General features: G+C 42.3%; 2 protein-coding genes across 4 annotated transcripts in view; one reads left to right on the forward strand and one right to left on the reverse strand.

The window, feature by feature from the left end:
- Window positions 1–1,374: 1,374 nt before the first annotated feature.
- On the reverse strand, window positions 1,375–17,756 carry Dctn5 (dynactin subunit 5). The gene is made up of 6 exons (XM_048460141.3): window positions 17,599–17,756; window positions 16,575–16,643; window positions 14,928–15,046; window positions 11,532–11,643; window positions 5,669–5,771; window positions 1,375–2,486 (listed from the first exon to the last, which is right to left on the reverse strand). The coding sequence occupies exons 1-6, from the start codon at window positions 17,644–17,646 to the stop codon at window positions 2,389–2,391; spliced, it is 549 nt and encodes a 182-aa protein (XP_048316098.1). The 5' UTR covers window positions 17,647–17,756; the 3' UTR covers window positions 1,375–2,388.
- A 115-nt stretch (window positions 17,757–17,871) lies between these two features.
- Window positions 17,872–18,564, forward strand: part of Palb2 (partner and localizer of BRCA2) — a 28,076-nt gene continuing 27,383 nt past the window's right edge. For all 3 annotated transcript variants that reach the window (XR_015003070.2, XM_048460139.3, XM_085693036.2), the window contains exon 1: window positions 17,872–18,072. Coding sequence is in view for 2 of the 3 variants with exons in the window: in XM_048460139.3 (XP_048316096.3) it covers window positions 18,025–18,072 (48 nt within the window). In the remaining variant the exon portion in view is untranslated. The remainder of the gene's footprint in view (window positions 18,073–18,564) is intronic.

An 18,564-nucleotide genomic window follows, 5' to 3' on the forward strand; every position in this document is an offset into this window, starting at 1 on the left:
TGTGCCTGTTCAGTTTGTGGCTGCCCTTTTTCCACTCTGATAGAGGCAGTCACTCTCCTGGATTCTTCCCTCCCAATAAATCTCTTGAATGAGGTTTGGGTGAAGACCTTCTTTGGCCCTTAAGAGTGCCGGGGCAGGGCTGTAACACTTTCACTGGAGAAGCCTTCCCCTAGCAGCACCAAATTGTTACAACTGCCCTGGGGAAGCCAGAGGCAAGCAGAGCAGGGGTTTAACACTTTCACACAAACCTTCCTCTAGAAGAGTGGAGCTGTTAGACTGCAGAGCCCCAGCCCAGGGCACCACAGCCGAACTGTAACAACTTTGCTGCTGAAGCCCTCTCCTGCCGGAGCAGAGCTGTTACCATGGGGAAACCCTTCCCTAGAGCAGGGCTGTAAGCTGCCACCCTTACTGTGATACTATTCCCTGGCTCCAGACCTGCACAATACTCTTGAACCCGAGCTGTAACACTCAGTATTCCTTAGATCCTGACTGCCAGGATCCCTTTCTCCAGACCTGCACAATACTCTTGAACCCGAGCTGTAACACTCAGTATTCCTTAGATCCTGACTGCCAGGATCCCTTTCCACGAGAGCTGCAATGCTTATAGTGAGATTCATGACATAAACTGTCACCTCAAGTTTGGCCACCCAAATGGAGATTAAGTTTACAGGCTCCCTTATGGCTAAATGTCGAAAGGTGACAAGCAGGATACCTGATGACATCAGGTAGCCCAGCCACTTGTGTATCTCTGCAGTGTTAGGGGAATGTGATAGCTACTCTTGGTTGTCAACTTTATTACATCTAGAATTAACTAAAACACAAATGGCTAGGTACATCTGTGAGGGATTTTTTTTCTTAATAAAACCATTGAAGTGGGAAGACCCACTTCTAATCCCTCTTTGAGGTAGGAAGATCCACCTTTTAATCTGGGCTATACCTTCAGCTAGCAGTCTCTATAAAGGGCATGGAAGAAGCAAGCATTCTCTCTTTGCTCGCTTGCTCTCACTCCCAGTGGCAAGTCCATTCCTTCACTAGAGTTAGAGCTGACTTCTTCAGGATTCCAGCATATACTGAAAACTAACTGAGAAATTCAGCCTCACAGACTGAGCAACTTCTGGATTCTTGGACCTTCCATTGGTAGATATCCACTGTTTGGACTGAAAGTCATTCCTATACTAAATCCCCTTTATATATACCAGTTGAGACAAATGTTTTTAGGCTAAAGAGCAAGGTTCACAAAAGCTCGTTTCTGGTGAAGTAAACCTTGAGATGAGGAATGAGGACCTGACTAAGCAATCCACACCTAAATCTCGAATTCTACAGAAGCAAAATCTGCAGTGTATGTTTCCCCTCTGTAAATAAATGAGCATAATACAGGATGTTTTATATCTTTATTAACTACTTTAGGACAGCTAAGGTCTCTCTGAAATAAAGAACAACAGCTACCACCTGCTCTTTATGTTTTCTTTTCCTGATTTGTTTTTGTTGTTTTGAAGTAGGGTCTTAAGTAGAACACCAGGCAAGTGTGAACTCACTTGTAGCTGTCAGTCCTCCTGCCTCTGCTTCACATGTGCTAGGATGGCAGTTATGTGTCACTACAGCCCGTCTCTTTCCCCCACGTTTTAACAGCCAACAGGAACCTGGGCTCTGAAATCACAAACACTTTCCCCAGGGTATAAGAAATTGTGGCCACCGGGCCCATGTTAGCAGCAGGATAGCTGAATGTAATCTGTGTGGTGGTGTGCAGGAGGGGTAGAACATGGTTGTGAGCAGCACCTGGGTCATGTGACCCCATGCTGGGAGGGTGCTATTGCTCTGCAGGCCCATTCCAGCCAGGTTCCAGCCATCTGCAGGACCATAGGGCTGGAGTGTTGGGAACAGACCTTTCTGTCCTTTTCAGACAATGGTACAGTGACTGGTGACATAGTAGGTATAAGCACAGCATGTAGGGACAAGTCCAGATGTTCTCTTATTAAAGTTATTTTTTAAAGAGTTCATTATTTGATGTTAAGGGATGTTTTGGCTGCATATATGTCTGTATCACATATATATCTGGTGCCCAGGAAGGCCAGAAACCCATCAGATCACCTGAAACTGGAATTATAGATGGTTATAAGGTGCCATGTGGGTGCTGGGAACTGAACCTGGGTCCTCTGGAAAAGCAGCCAGAACTCTTAACCACAGGGCCACCTCTCCAGTCTTCTTATTAAATTCTTAAATGCTCAGAGCCTTGGAGGACTGAAAATTTTAAATTAAAAAAAAAAGAAGCAAAAATCAAGGAGAGTAGAAGTTGTCAAAAACATGGTAGCTCTTGTAGTTACTGACTGCTCGCTTTATCTCCAAGTTCATCATAGAATTCAAAAGAATTCAAGATATAAGGCAGAGATATTAGACTTGTGTTAGGGGTAGAAACTTCTGGTAGTAGCTCTTGGTGACGTCAATCATCAGCTCCTGTGTACACTCTGGGAGCTCCCCTGAGAAGAGTCCTGGAGAGAAAGAGAGCCGGTCGGTCAAGCAAGGGAGCCAGGAGGCCTGGAGTCCTACCCTTTGTGCAAAGCCTTCTGGGATCTACTGTGAGGATCTAATTGTGAGGTCCTTCATCTTCAGACTGACAAGACTGTTGACTACCGACATCTTCTGAAAGGTCTGAGTTTGTGTTTGGGAAACAAACACCACAGCTTTCCAAATGAAGAAGCAAATGGTAGGTGGAGGAGGTCAGAGCATGCTTACGAGATAAAAAGAGAGAAGGCACCTCTGCCTGCTCTGAGGGTCGCTCCACACAAGGGCCTTCTACCCCCAGGATCACACTGTGAGCCCCACAGAGCCAGTCTTACCCCTGAGGCAAGAACTGCCCTGCCATTCCCACAGTGAAACACAGTCCAGCACAATAAAACCAAAGCAATGATGCTAGGTGTAGGACAGCAGAACAGTTCATGATGGAACAAGCATGGCAGAGAACTTCACTCCTAGGTGGGCATGAAAGCACTTGCCTTTAGTACCAGCACTCTGAGAGGTAGAGGCAGGCAGGTCTCTGTAAGTTCGAGGCCAGCCTGGTCTACGGTATGAGTTCCAGAACAAGCAGGGCTACACAGGGAAATCCTGTCTCAGAAAAACAAAAGCAAAATCAAAAGAAAAAAATTCTGAAACAGTGGTACTCTGAGCTGCTGTCTCCATTCATGCAGATTTTGTTTATTTTGCTGTTTTGGTTGTTTGTTTTGGTTGAGACAGGGTTTCTCTGTGATGTCCTGGAACTTACTCTGTAGATTTTTTTTTTAATGTGCATTGGTGTTTTGCCTTCATCCATCCACGTAAGATTGTTGGATCCCCTTGGAACTGGAGTTATAGACAATTGTGAGCTGCCATGTGGGTACTGAGAATTGAACCCAGGTCCTCTGGAAGAGTAGCCAATTCTCTTAACTGCGGAGCCATCTCTCCAGCCCCATCATGCAGATGTTTTGAAGACACTTTAAAAATAGCTAGCAAAGGGCTAGAGAGAAGCCTTGGCAGTTAAGAGCACTGACTGTTCTTGCAAAAGTCCGAGGTTCAGTCCCAGCACTCACATGGCAGTTAACAATCACCTGTAACTTCAGGTCTGGGTGCTGCATGCACCCAGAGATATATGCAGGCAAAGACACAAACACATAAAATAAAAATAGACAGCAAAGTTTTCAACGTTCACATTCTGTGACCCTAAGTGTTTCTAAGAATGCACATCAGAGATTATCGTATCCAATAGTGCAATACATGTAAAAGAGTGTCAAGAGAGTTTCTAATAGTGCCCAGGTACAACTGCTAATGACCCATTACACTATGGGACTGATTCAATGCTTTGTAGTAAATCTACCTATGCAGTGTGTGAAACCTGTAACCCTTGAGGAGTGATGTGGCTCTTCATATACCACCTGAAAAGCTACCCAAGGTATACTGCTAAATAATGATAGTTTCTGAGCAGTACAGAGTAACAGAGAGCTTGATTTCATTAATACAGGTGCAGTTTCAAATACCTACATTTTCCATTCAAACATATAAATACAGATGTTTTATACACTTATACAAAATGTAAAGTATACATAAAAAACAACCTCATAAAATTCTCATAGATACTCTATAATTAAAAGCTACATGTTAGGTATGTAAACATGTTTAAACTTCATAGTATTTTTGTTTTGCTTTGTTCGTCCCAGGTCCTTTGCAAGAGAAACAAGTGCTCTTACTAGCTGAGCCATCTCTTCAGTCACTAAACATCACAGTACTTAATCTTTAACCATAGTAATAATTAGATAACTTTAAAAATTCAGAGATACCACATAAAATTTTCATTTTTCTCTGTTCCTTAAACATCAGATTTCATGCTCTCAGTCGCCATGACAAAGAGCCACGATGAGCACAACCACTACATTCTCTGCCTGGCTGCAGCAGCGTCAGAGCTGTGGCTTCTGATCAAGACTGATCCTGGTTTCCACTTCTTTTTGCTTCATGATCAATTTTATCTCATGTAGCCATCACAAATGTGCCAGATTCCTTACAAGCCCACATGTCTGAATTCAAAGATGGAAGTGCCAAAAAAGTACCCTAATGTCTGGCATATATTTGTGAAACTACTCAAAAGAAAAGTAAAAAGTACCTTGTTATGATTCAAGAAGCTTTGGACTCTAACTCTTTGGAGCTGGACAAGGCTTTGACATTGGGGACAGCCCACCTTCCAGTCTCAGTTTCCACACATACAGAGACCTGGACGGTTCTATGCACCTGGGCCTTTTCAATGATACTCTTTATTAATTCAACCTGAAACACCAGGATGGTTCCTTGTCTTCTGACATTAGTGTTCAATGACCATAAGAAGTTGGTACTAAGGAACCTGAATGCATTTAAAAAATGAAGCATACATGCCATATCTCTAAAGAAATTTTTCTCTTTCCCCCTTGTCTACTCAGAGCTCAGGCCAAGAAAGAAGTGTTTCTTTGTCCTTACTATGAGCTGATGGCCGATGTGTTCCACAGCAACCTTTTTTCTTAGACGCTATTTATTTTTATGTGTATGGGTATTTTGCCTGCATGTATGTCTGTTTACCTTGTCTGTGCCTGGTGACTGCAGAGGCCGTAAAAGGGAGTTGAATTTCATGGAACTAGACTTAGAGAAAGTTGAGCTGCCATGTGGGTGTTGGGAATTGAACCCAGGTCCCACAGAAGAGCATCCAGTGCTCTCTGCAATGTGTGGATCTAAGGCTTTATCTCCTACATTTTAATTATTCTATTATGAAGTCAGCATTTAACACCTACAGTCTTCCAACTTGGGTCTCATTTCCTTTCATTTCTGATAATTTCATTTTTTCCTTGTAAATCCAGTTATTCATTCAAAACACAGCTTGCTCGCTGGGTATGGTGGTGCATGCCTCTTATCTGAGCACTAGGAGGCGTGTGCAGGCTGATCTCTTTGAATTCAAGGGCAGCCTAGTCCACGTAGTGAATTTCAGACCAGCCAAGGCTACACAAGGAGACCCCATCTCAAAAAACAAATACGACCACCACCACCAAAAGCAACTTATTTGCATGTCTTTCCTAGGTGTTTTGTGACTAAATCACATATCAGAGTCAGAAGTCACACGGATTACTTCAGTAATGGAAAAGAGTTTTAAGGAGGCTGAAATAGACATTAACATCAATGTTACCTGGACAGCCTGAGAAGACGGTGAATGGTGGGACCACAGTTTCTGGAGGTAATACTGTATTGTCTAGAATTTTGCAGCAGTCTTTCAAGACACACCGACGACCCTGAAATTAAAATATTATTAATAGGAACTGACCAATACATGGGAGTAAAGCTTGTTTAGTACTCAGTGTGGAAGGCTGATCTATATTTTCTCTATTCAAAGTATTTTTATGACAGTGCCTAATTGTTGTAATCCTACTTGGCCTGGAATTTGCTATGTAGACCAGGCTGGCCTTGAACACAGAGATCTGCCTGCTTCTACCTCCAGAGCATTAGCATTAATGCCAAGCACCATCATACCCAAGCATTCATGGTATCTTATAATAGCAAGGGAGCCAGGGACAATGACAGGGTGTTTGGTTGAAATTATATACTTCAAGTAAAATCTGACAAGAAGGAGTAAAGGGTGTATGAGTGTGTTGAGTGTGTATGTGTATATGTGTGTGCGCACACATGTGTGCACATGTAAGTACATGAGGGAAGGTTGTATGCTACAGACTGTACAAGTTGTCTTAGGCATTAGACACTAGGCAAACCTCTGTCTTCTGAGAGTTCCATTTTTCTCTTCTACTTGACCTAGTGACATCTGTTGTTTTGCTGTCTTTTCTTCTGGCAACAGAAATCTTTTTGCATTGGCACTACCCACCCCCATCTTGGTCCACACACTTTATCTCTAGCCCACACACAGACTCCATGCTTGACCAGTGACAGGTTTGGGGAACTGGCATATGAGCCAACTTAGTCTAATAAACCTCAACCTTGGGTTGAGCACTTTAGAGTTCAGAAGAACAGGATGGATGCCGACCTCATCTTATCCTTGCCAGGAAGTAACCTCTGTTCATGGTGTCAGATGAACCGTTGGATCATGTGAGCATGAAATTAGGATCTACTTCTGGACTCTCTGTATTAGCTAATCTAATACATCTGATTGGATACCTCCCAGTTTAAGGGCTACTTGTCTGTTCTCTGGACAAATTTTCTTCAGTAGAAGGTATTAGTCAACTTGTTTTTCCATGGGAGATAGCTATTTGAATATTTCAACTATGATTAGCTTTATACAGTGTTAACATTTTTTCAATTCTTCTATAATCCACAGCATTTTAAAGGCAAGAAATATGGCATGAGAAAACTCATTTATTTGTTAGGTTAAGGGGAAAAAAATATATATATATATCACATTTCCCATCAATAATCTATCAATATCTGCATTATTTTGTGGTAGAGGACCAGGCAGACCAGTATGGGATTGAATGTGTGTTATGTATATGGGGCAAAGCCTATTTCTGCTTATATCTTGAACCTGAATGAATAATGAAGTCAATTCTGTATCATCTGGTATAAATTTATGGGTTTCAATATGTAAAACAACTCTTGCATATTAAAAATCAGTAACTATACTAAGAGGTTTTATAAAATGACTTAGTACCAAGAGAATAGTATACAACATATATAAACATATATTTAAACTATATATTTAATAATAATTATATATAATTATTATATATATAATATATATTATTAAATAATATAAAAATATATTATTTAATAATATATTTAAACTATATACATATATATATGTGTGTGTATATAGTTTAAACCTATGCCTTAGTATACTCACTGAGCAGATCAAGGTTTATTCTTTTTCTTCTTATTTGTTTGTTTGTCAAGACAGGATTTCTCTGTGTAGCCCTGGCTGTCCCAGAACTCACTCCGTAAACTAGTCTAGCTTCAAACTCAGAGATGCGCCTGCCTCTGTCTCTCAAGTGCTGGGATTAAAAGCCTGTGCCACCATCACTTGGCTCAAAGTTTCACTCTTTATTAACTATTATTTTTAATTGAGTGTATGTGAGTGTGCTCATCTATGCATACCCATGTGGAGGTCAGAAGTTTTTTTAAATCAGGAAAGTGGTAATTTTCAACCTCATTTTTTGACACAAGAGCTTTCACTGAGCCTAGAAACTCACTGTTCTAGCTGAACTACCTGGCCAATGAGCCCCCAGCACTGTCCCCACCTCTCTCCAGACCTGGGGTATGCCCAGGTTTTATATGGGTACTGGACACTTAATCTCAGATCCTTTGCCTTACACAGAAAACACTACCCACTGAGCTCCTTAACGCTATCTTTACTAGGGCTTGTAAATTCTCCTGTGTCCTAATAAAAACAATTAGACAAAAATCTGGCTAGTAAAACACAGATAGGAGAAATGAGATTAGACAACCAGATGAAAAATACCTGGCCGAGAATGTAGAAATGTAAAGAGCCAGTGCTCTAACCTGCTGAGCCATCTCTCCAGCCTCCCTAAATGAAATTTTTAAAAAAGCTTCTACCACCAGAAATGGTAGCAGCCTTCTTTAATCCCAGCACTTAGGAAGCACAGGCAAGCTGTGAGTTCCAGGTAAGCCTGTCTATAAATTCTAGGCCAGCTACTAATGAGAACCTATCTCAAAACAAAAACAAGAACAAAAGCAGGAGGCTTCAGAGATAGTTCAATAGTTAAGAGCACTGAATTCTCTTCCGAAGGACCCAGATTTGATTCCCAGCACCCACAAGGTGGCTTGCAACAGTATAAAATTCCAGTTCCAGCAAATCTTACATCCTCTTCTGATCTCTACAACTTGAGCTATCCTGGAACTCGCTTTGTAGACCAGACTTTACTCAAAACTTACAGAGATCCATCTACCTCTATGAACCTTCTCTCCCCTAGTACTGGGATTAAAGGCAAACACTACCACACCCAAATAAATAAAAAACAAAAAAAAAATTAAAAGCTTCTATCTGCAATGTCTGAATGTCATAAATGGTTAAGCTACCACCAGCTGGATGGACAGGAGGACCGGCAGCAGTTGGTGTGTCTGGCTCAGAAGCAGGCTGTAAGCATGGATCTTCACTCTTCCATGGATGTTCTCATTCATGAATTAGCTATGGCACTTTCAAAGACATCAGCTGTCTATCTCCCCTGGGGAACAAGGTGATGTTATCTCTAAGGCTGAGGTCATGCCTACACTCCTAATCCCCAAGACTAAGCACATGAGAATAGAATGTGCTAAGTAAGGCATGACACGTTTTCTGTGTTAGGGCTGACTAGTGGAAGGAATCTTCTCACTACTTACTGCCAGCCACTAAACAGCCTGCTGCCTGCTTTGTCTACTAGTTGGCCAACCCACTCACTTAGATCTTGACTACTTAGAGAAACAGATTAACCTAATTTCAGGAATATTCTGAGTACAGGGATTAATTCACAGCAATACAAGGAATGCCAATAGTTTTAAGGCATGAGAGGACTGGTAACAGCTAAGGAGGTAAAGGACTTCTTTATTCTTCCTCCAAAGAGGAATCAGGAACTGTAGCTATGCAGCTCATGTTACAGCAACCTGGATAATTTTATGAAAGTCAAATTTGAATCACTGAGCCTTGGTTTCCTCACCTAGGAAGCAGGATATAAAGCCAGACCAACAGCAATGCCACTAATCCGGTAACAAGCACAAAGCTGACAGCACCGTAAGGCCTAGGATATTGTGGCATACGACAATTCTGATCTGCACCTTTACACAGCCAGCCCATCACTAGACTATCACAGAAGACACTCTAGAGAGTCTGTGTGCTACGGAGGCAGTCAGGCTTTAGCTCTCAGAGTCTACAGTTCTAAAAGACTTACATGTGATCAGATCAACGTAACTGGAATTTTGACTGTCTTATCACTTCACGTTTTGAGTATTCAAATGTCACTCTCCAGATTTTTCAGTATACAGTAGGTTGTTGTGAACTGTGGCTACTCTATTAGAACATCTTCCTTACAAAGCTGGATTTTAGTGTCCTTATTCAATCTCCTTCTAGTCTTCCTTTAATCACTACTTTCCTCTCTTCTACTTGAGATCAACTTTTAATCATTCCCTTTCTTTAAAAAAAAACATTTATTTATTTATCATGTATACAGTATCCTGTCTACAGGACAGAAAAGGGCACCGGATCTCATTCTAGATGGTTGTGAACCACGATGTGGGTGCTGAGAATTAACTCAGGACCTCTAGAAGAGAAGCCAGTGCTCTTAATCTGAGCCATCTCTCCAGTCCCTCATTCCCTGTCTTTAACATAAAACTGAACAAAAACGTTGTCTCTACACATATTAAAGAATTCCTTTGACTGAATAATCATTCCCCACCTCTGAGGAAAGTTCAATTAGAATTGTTTTCATATCAACGTGAGCCTTTCCTGCACTGACCACCCATGCTGAGTCCTTGTGGCTCCTAGAACGTGAACTGCATAGGTTTTGATACTTCAACATCTGATGCTTATCTCGGGTAGGGAGTTGGCTCTGCAATTTGGGGATGGAGAATAGGGTTTTGTTTTGTTTTGTTTTTAACTATACTTCCAGTCTGAGGTACACATCTAAACACAGGGAACATCTTCTCTAGACATTAGATAGACAAATTTAGATTATTAACATTCTCAAGTAGAACATGATTCTCAGAAACCCCAACAGATATCAAACTCTTCCTCTACCAAACAGCAAGAAACCCAAATCTTGGCTGTGTGAAACAAACTTATGCCTGTGCTTCTATGGACCAGATCTTTCGGGTGCCGCTGACCTGGAGGCCTGTCTGTGCCTGCACCACCTGCAGTCCCCTAACAACAGAGACACTGAACTGGAGGCCTGTCTGTGCCCTGTACCACCTGCAGTCCCCTAACAACTGAGACACTGAACTGGAGGCCTGTCTGTGCCCTGCACCACCTGCAGTCCCCTAAAAGTAGAAACAGACTCTCGCATATAACAATCCCCCCTGAAATGACCAAACTACACTGTCTTCTGTGTCAGTTTCCATCTGCCCACCGCATCCTTCATCTTTATCATACTGCAGTTTTATGAGGCAAGGCAACAAAGAGCCCATGCGGCAGCACAACCATTCAAATGCAATGCATTTAAATCCTAGCTCTACCACAGACTACCTCTGTCAAATTCCTTAGTATATATGATTCTCAATCTTCTTTTCAGCAAACAGGAATAACAACAGTATCAACAGTCTTCTATGGTTCATTGTATATTCATTTTATGAATATAAAATGAAGTGACTGAGGGAAAAGTTTTGTGTGCATATACATATGAGGACATGTACGTGTTCACATCAGGAGGCCAGAGGTCAGACTCAAGTGTTGGTCCTCAGACACCATCCATTTGTTTTTTTGTGAGACAGGGTCTCTCATTGCTCTGGTGCTTACCAAGTAGACTAGCTGGCCAGACAGTGAGACCCAGGGGTCTGCCTGTTTCTGCCTCCCCAGTGGTCGGTTAGAAGGGTGTGATATCACATCTGGCTCTTTATATGGGTCCTAGGGATCAAACTTAGATTCTCATTTTGCATGATTGATGCCTTACTAACCAAACTATCTTCTCAGCCCCAAGAGCCGCATACGTGTGTGTGTGTGTGCGCGTGTGTATGTGTATATGTGTGTATAGCCCCATATTTAACATCATATGGAAGCGGTTCAATAAAGGCTAGCCATTATTACTTAGTTTTATTTTGGGTGTGTGTTTATGTTTTTGCAGTGTTGAAGAATCAAATCTAGAACCTCAGACAATCTACATAAACCAGTGAGTTAGATCCCCAGCCCACTACCCACTATTATTAATGCTTGTAAAAAAAAAAAAAAAAGAAAAAGAAAAGAAAGAAAGAAAAGAAAGGAAAAAACCCTTCAAATCTAGTAAGAAAAACCTAACCCTAAGAAAATGGAATGTCCCCCCATTACAAGGACAGATTCCCACAGAGCGGGTGGGAAAGGAAGACAGAGAGGAAGTGATGCTGCTTAACTGAGTGAGTCACATACTCACAATTACACAGTTCTTCCCAACATGAACATAAGAACCGATCTGAGCAGCGTTGACCACACAGTCTTCCTCAATAAAGACATGGTCCCCAATATGGAGAGGAAAGAATGCAACACTAAAAAGGAAAAGAAGACAAACAAGAAAAAGTCAAGGTACTGGAGTTTAGGTTAAGGCTTACAGAACTACAGATAATAATCTCAACATATACTTACTTACAGATAGACTCTTGTTTTGTTTTTTGAGACAGGATTTCTCTTTGTAGTCCTTACTATCTTATCCTAGAGCTCGCTATGTAGAGCAGGCTGGTTTTAAACTCACTGAGATCTTCTTGCATCTGTCACCAGGTCAGCCTTTACAGACAGACTCTTTCTTTTTCTTTTTCTTTTTTTTTTTTTTTTTTTGTTTTTCGAGATAGGGTTTCTTGGTGTAATAGTCTAATAATCCTAGATATTCTGGAACTAGCTCTGTAGACCAGGCTGTCTTTGAACTCACAGAGATCTGCCTGCTTCTGCCTTCCAAGTGCTGGGATTAAAGGCGTGCGCCCAGACTCTTCCTATGTTGCCCAGGCTAAGCTAGAATTTGTCATATAGTCTAAAATGGCCACAAACTTTTGATCCTCCTGGCTTAGCTTCCTGAGCAGTGGGATTACAAGCATGTACCATACCCTCAGTTTTTGTCATGTTAATAAGACTATTCCCTGCAAGAAAAGAATCCTCGGGTCACTGAAATTCCAAATATTAAAACCAAGGAACCAGGCTAATAACTCAGAATCAGAATTACTGTGTTGTAGAAGGAAACAGTAAAGCAGGAGTATGATCTTCAAAGCAAATTAAATGTGGGTACTGACCCATTCCTGCTTTCCTTGACAAAGCTCACAGACATGTTTCCAGGACTGACAAGTTCATAGGCTATCAGTTTTGGTGCTCAACCCGAGCAAAGCACAACAACCACAACAATAACCAAAAACCCAAAAAACAAAAACCAAAACAAACAAACAAACAAAAACCCTGGAGAGCTAGGGGAGAGAACATGGTTTCATTTAGCTCACCTGGCCTTAAATTTGCTATGTAGCAGAAGATGACCTTGAACATCTGATCCTTCTGGCTCTGAACTAGAGCTGTGTGCCACCATACCTGTTCATATAGTGCTGGGACTGAACCTAGGGCCTTATGTACGTACGCTATACAAGGACTCTACATTCTCCGATCTTAAAAAAATCATTTTAGGCCGGACAGTGGTGGCGCACACCTTTAATCCCAGCACTTGGGAGGCAGAGGCAGGCGGATATCTGTGAGTTCAAGGCTAGCCTGGCCTACAAGAGCTAGTTCCAGGACAGGCTCCAAAGCCACAGAGAAACCCTGTCTCGAGAAACAAAAAACAAACAAACAAAAAAATCATTTTAGTTCCCAAATCCTTAAACTTTAACCATCTGCCATATTTACTGAGTTCCTACTGTGTGCCAGACTCTCTGCTAGGAACTGGGGATACAATGTAAGCAAAACAGAGAAAAAAACAGATCAAGAACTATACACATAATTAGTTACAGCTATGACAGAAGGCTGTGACAATACCTAACAGGGGCTTTAAGGAAAGTCTATTAGAGAGTGGAATATAAAGCCAGATGTGGTGGCTCACTCCTTTAATCCTAACACTTGGGAGGCAGAGACAGATAAGTGAGTTCAAATCCAGCCTGGTCTCATAGATCTCTGTGAGTTCCAGGATAGCCAGAGCTACATAGTGAAAGTGTATCTTGGAGAAAGAAAAAACAAAACAAAACAAGATTTTATTTAAATCGAGACTAAATAGGATGTTTAGATTCCCCTAAACATCTAACATCATTTCATTTTCTGTGATTCCTAAAATATTACTGACAATGCTTCTATAATAGCATTTAATAGAACTTGTTTTTGTTAAAGCCTTATTTTATTTGTGTGTGTATGTTTCTGGGTACCTATAGAGGCCAGGAGGGAGCAGTGGATCCCTTGGAGCTGGAGGTATAGGCCACCTGATGTGGATGCTGGTATCTGAACCTGGTTCTCTGACAGAGCAGTAAGCACCTGTAACCACAGAGTTTATATGTGTATTTGTTTGCATGAGTTGATGTACATCACATGCACACCAAAGTCCAAGGAGGCCAGATGAGAGCACTAGTACCTTAGAACAACACACAGCTGTAAATCACCCAGGTCCTTTGCAAGAGCAGTGGTACTCTTAACTGCTGAGCCATCTCTCCAGTCTCAAAACCCAACATTCTAAAATAAAATCGAAATATATACTAATTTTATATTTACATGTTAAGGGATAACTATAAAAAATATTAAAAGTTTATTTTCAGTAATTAAACCATTATGTTTTTCTAATAGCAGCAAACATATTATATTGGCCAGTTTTATCTGTCAACTTGACACAAGTTAGAGTCATCAGAGAGAAAATAGCCTCAGTTAAAGAAATGCCTCCACGAGATCCAGCTGTAAGGCATTTTCTCAATTAGTAACCAATGGAGGATACCATCACTGGACTGGTGGTCCTGGATTCTATAAAAAAACAAGTCATGGGAAGCAAGTCAGAAGCAGCACCCCTCTATGGCCTCTGTATTATTAGCTCCTGTCTTCAAGATCCTGCCTTTTGAGTTCTTGTCCTAACTTCCTTCAGTGACGAGTGGCAATGTGGAAGTGTAAGCCAAATAAACCCTTTCCCCTGCATCTTGGTTTTTAGTCATGGTGTTTCATCACAGAAATAGAAACCCTAACTAAGACACTTAGTATGTCCAGTAAAGACATTAGAATTTATAACATACAGGAGACTAAACCTGAGCAGAAGTGTTTCAGGCAGTATTCATTGGTGTGGCTTGTATGACATTCTGTACAGTGCATTTTGCTGTGTGCAAAATGAGGCTGCAGTCATGTCACATGGGAAGCATTGTCAGAAACTTTGGGTTCATTATATACTTCATTTCAAATTAATTTTTGGTTGTTGCATATTCAGAAACCTTTCATTGTGGCCAATTTTTTCAGAGTCTTCCGCATTCAGTTATGCAATGACAACACAGTTTACGAACTAGAGGCTACATCAGTTCTGAGAGTTAATTTTTAATTAGAAACCTAAATATCTTAGCATTATCTAATTCTGATATGACATGCAAGAGGAAAATCCACCTTCACCGTTTATTCTTTTAAGCTTTACCCTTTAAGCTTCGTTTCTCTACTTCTCATAGGGACTCTTCTACTTCTGACAAGCAAACATGATCAAGGCTACAACCACCCAGAGTAGTGTTTATTATTGGGAACTCTTATTCAGCACCCCACCAAACAGGATAGCCCTTCTCATTACACATCTAAAGACATGGACAGTATCACCAGGAGCAGTGTGGAGCCTGGGACTGGAAATTAAATCACATACCCTTTACTGAATTTCTTGAACGGTGGCCTTATGACACTACGGCTTTTTACAACACAGTGCCGTCCAACTCTCACGTTTGCCAGATCTCCTCGGATGATACAGTCATTCATTACAATGGTCTAGAAAGCAAAACACATTTTAAAAATTACCAGTGTAGCCTAAAAGTAACATAAAAAGATAATCAACAGGACACTGAGCATTATGCTATGGTTTGGGCCACCAAATGTTCTATAAAAGTGGCAATTGTACGGTGAAAGGAGAACTGGCTTCGGATTGACTGCAAAACAACGTAAGCTTTGATCTCAATGCTCCACAAATATGACTCACTGAGCGAACATGCAAGGTAACAGTATCTATTTAGAGCAGTGGATCTCAACCTTCCTAATGCTGTGTAACCTTTTAGTACAGTTCCTCGTGTTGTGGTGACCCCAATCATAAAATTATTTCATTGCTACTTCATAACTGGAATTTTCTACTATTATGAATCGTAAGGTAAGTATCTGATTTGCTACCCACAGGTTGAGAACTACATGTTTAGTCACTCACATTCACCTGAGGTCCTCTGAGCCTTGGAGACTTGGTCAGAGACTGCCCTATCTGCTTTCACACAGGCTGTGCCACACCATGTGGCCATATTTCCAGTTCTTTTTGAAAAAAAATCAGAAGCTCTGGTATACAGGTCTGTACTCTCAGTAATAACCAACGTCCGCATATGTTGGTCATATGTTCCCCACTTACTTTGTTTTGAGACGGGGTTTCTCTCATTAAGTCTCTGAGGACAATCTGGAGCTCGCTATGTAGTCAAAGGTAACCTGAAACTTGGTGCAATCATCCTGTCTCATCTCCCCAAGTGCTGAGATTACAGGCAAGCATCTCCCTGACTTCTGCTTTAAAACAGTTTATTGCCTCTTTAGGTTTAATGTCCAGTAGTCCTGGGCACGATATAACACAGCAGAAAGTGGGCCATTGTATTTTGTTCAAGCATAAAAGGATTCTGTTCCTTCGTTCACCCTAACACTTTTTTATTCATAATATTTAATTCAGTGTAAATACAATATTGAAGAAAATGGCAAAAAAAAGTTAATATTCAGTTTAGGTGAAATTCCTCCCTTCCACTCCTCCCTTGCTCTATTTTTTTTTTCTGAAATATTATTTATTTATTTATTTATTATGTATACAAAGTTCTGCCTGCATGTACAGGTGCAGGCCAGAAGAGGGCACCAGATCTCATTACAGAAGGCCGTGAGCCACCAGGTGGTTGATCGGAATTGAACTCAGGACCTCTGGAAATACTGTCAATGCTCTGAACTGCTGAGCCATCTCTCCAGCCCCCTCCCTTGCTCTATTTGCCCATGCCCCTTTGTCTATTGGGCCTTCCTCTTTATATCTCATATGTTAACACTGCTTTCCCCACCCTTCTTCCTTAACACGTCTCTGTTCCCCATCTAATCGCCCCTTTCTGATTCCCTAGCTTCTCCCTATCAATCACTTTTGCGCATGCAAGACATCCAATTTGGAGAAAAAAAATAAAACAAAGAAAGAGAACTGGAAATGTACAACAAACTGGAGACACAGCACCATTTTATCCACCCCGCTGCTATGGTGACGAGCAACGGGATGCACTCTGGAGCTGCCTGTGTACTTTACCTTGCCATTGAGAACGATGTTCTGGCTTCCGCACAAAACAGACTGGCGGCTAACTTTGTTCCCAGATGCCTAAACGTAAACAGAAATCTGGAGTAAAAAAGCTGGGATTTCTGGGCTACCATTTTCATCAAGAAAGCTCGCACTGCAGTCTAAAACGGGATGAGGGCTGAGTGTGGTACTGCACCCCTACTGTCCCAGCTCTGGATGGGAGGATTATGAATTTGGGGTTTGCAGAGTGGACTGCAAAGTGAGACTCCATCACAAAAACAAATTAGAGAAGGCAGAGAGCAGGACGGGGAGGGAAGGCTGGGGTATAACTCAATGCTAAGAGTGCTAAGTACCCCAAAACATATAAGATGGACTGAATCCAGTATTTTAAAGGAGCAAGGGTGGACTAGGAACTAAAAGTTCAGTAAAAGAATTCAAGATTTGTATCTAATGACAGATGTGCATTCAAACCCCAGTTCTATACTCTGGTTTCACAGCCCTAAATGAGGAAAATGACTTTCCCATGACCACTGAGTTGTAAGGACACACAGAAAAAATAAAGAGTAACCCTAATAGCGGCACTTGCGTGATTCCAGCACTTTTCACGTGTTATCATGAGTTGACGATTAGAAACAATAACTTTTAACACGTTAGTAGACTGTGAAATATTAATTTTAAAGGGGCTTGAAGCCTGAAACTGTAATGAATACCAGAATGAACAGACTGTATTGTGTATTCCGGAAGACATTACCACTACAGGAAAACCAGATATGTGTGTATACGCCCACACATCCATATATATGCATACGGAGGGCGGGAGAGACGGACGGACGGACGGAGGGAAGGAGGAAAAAGCCTAATTCATGCATGCACGGACTAAATAATAAAATCAGAGGAAACACGAAGCTTCTCTACGTCATCCCCAAGGAACAGACTGAGAGAGCAGGAGCGGGTGAAGCAGGGACAGGAGGGACGGTCGTCCAGTCGTTCAGGGGCCGCTGGGCTACCAGCGGGAACAGGGTCTGCACACGCTCACCGTCTCAATGTACTCGGACTTGTTGTACAGCAGTTCGCCCAATTCCATTGCTGCCTCCTTCCCTTCGAAACTCGGGATCCTGTCAGTCGCTCAATCCGACTGGGATTCCAGCTACTTCCGGCTGCCGGTTCACTTCCGCTATCCGCGCCCTGGCCTCTCATCGACTGCTCGACTTTCCACTAGGCAGCCCGGCCGCCATCGCGCGGCGCTCTCCAGCTACGCCTGCGCAGAGCGAGCGGCGGTTTTAATTGGCCAGCGTGGGGAGCGCGCGGGATCCAGGTGGGCCCGCTAATCACGCGCAGGGAGCAGGCAAGGTCCTCGTTCCTCTCCGGGATTCCTCCTGGGTCCAGGAAGGCCCGGCGGGGTCCACTTGACCACAGGCCTCAGGCTGCCGACGGCTGCTCCCTGCGCTCGGCTCCCATCCGGATGGAAGAAATTTCCGGGAAGTCTCTCAGCTGTGCGGAGAAGGAAAAGGTGCCCGGGTTGCGGGAAGGGTGACCCAGGGTTCTAACCCCGCGTCCCAGGACTTCAAGTCCTGGTTCCTGAATCCGAGGGAGGCACTGCCCTCCGACCTGCCCTCCACGAGAAGTCGTTGAGACTAGTGCACTGCTCACGTGGCGAAGCTTCAAATGCAAATTAGCGGCACATAACGCATAAGTATTAGGTGTAAAACTTTAAATAGAGGTAAACCTAAAGTCCCTCTTGACACCCTCCGCCTTTCCCACTCGTGCCCCCTGACGTAAGTCTTCCAACAGTCTTGTACATAAAGACATTTTCATGCTGGCAATGTGACTGGGTCTTGACCTCCAAAAGTAGTAGGTAATATTGGAGAGGGAGGTGTTCACAATGTTTGCTCTGGCTGATTCTGCACCTTCTGTTTCTCTCTGTGTTTAAGACCCATGTTGGACCAGGACGATGGGAAGGAGAAATATAAGTATTACATGTAATGAGTTATGTGTGTATGCA

The sequence above is a fragment of the Myodes glareolus genome, chromosome 7, assembly GCF_982192425.1.
Source record: "Myodes glareolus chromosome 7, mMyoGla1.1, whole genome shotgun sequence".
In the NCBI taxonomy this organism is placed as follows: Eukaryota; Metazoa; Chordata; class Mammalia; order Rodentia; family Cricetidae; genus Myodes; species Myodes glareolus.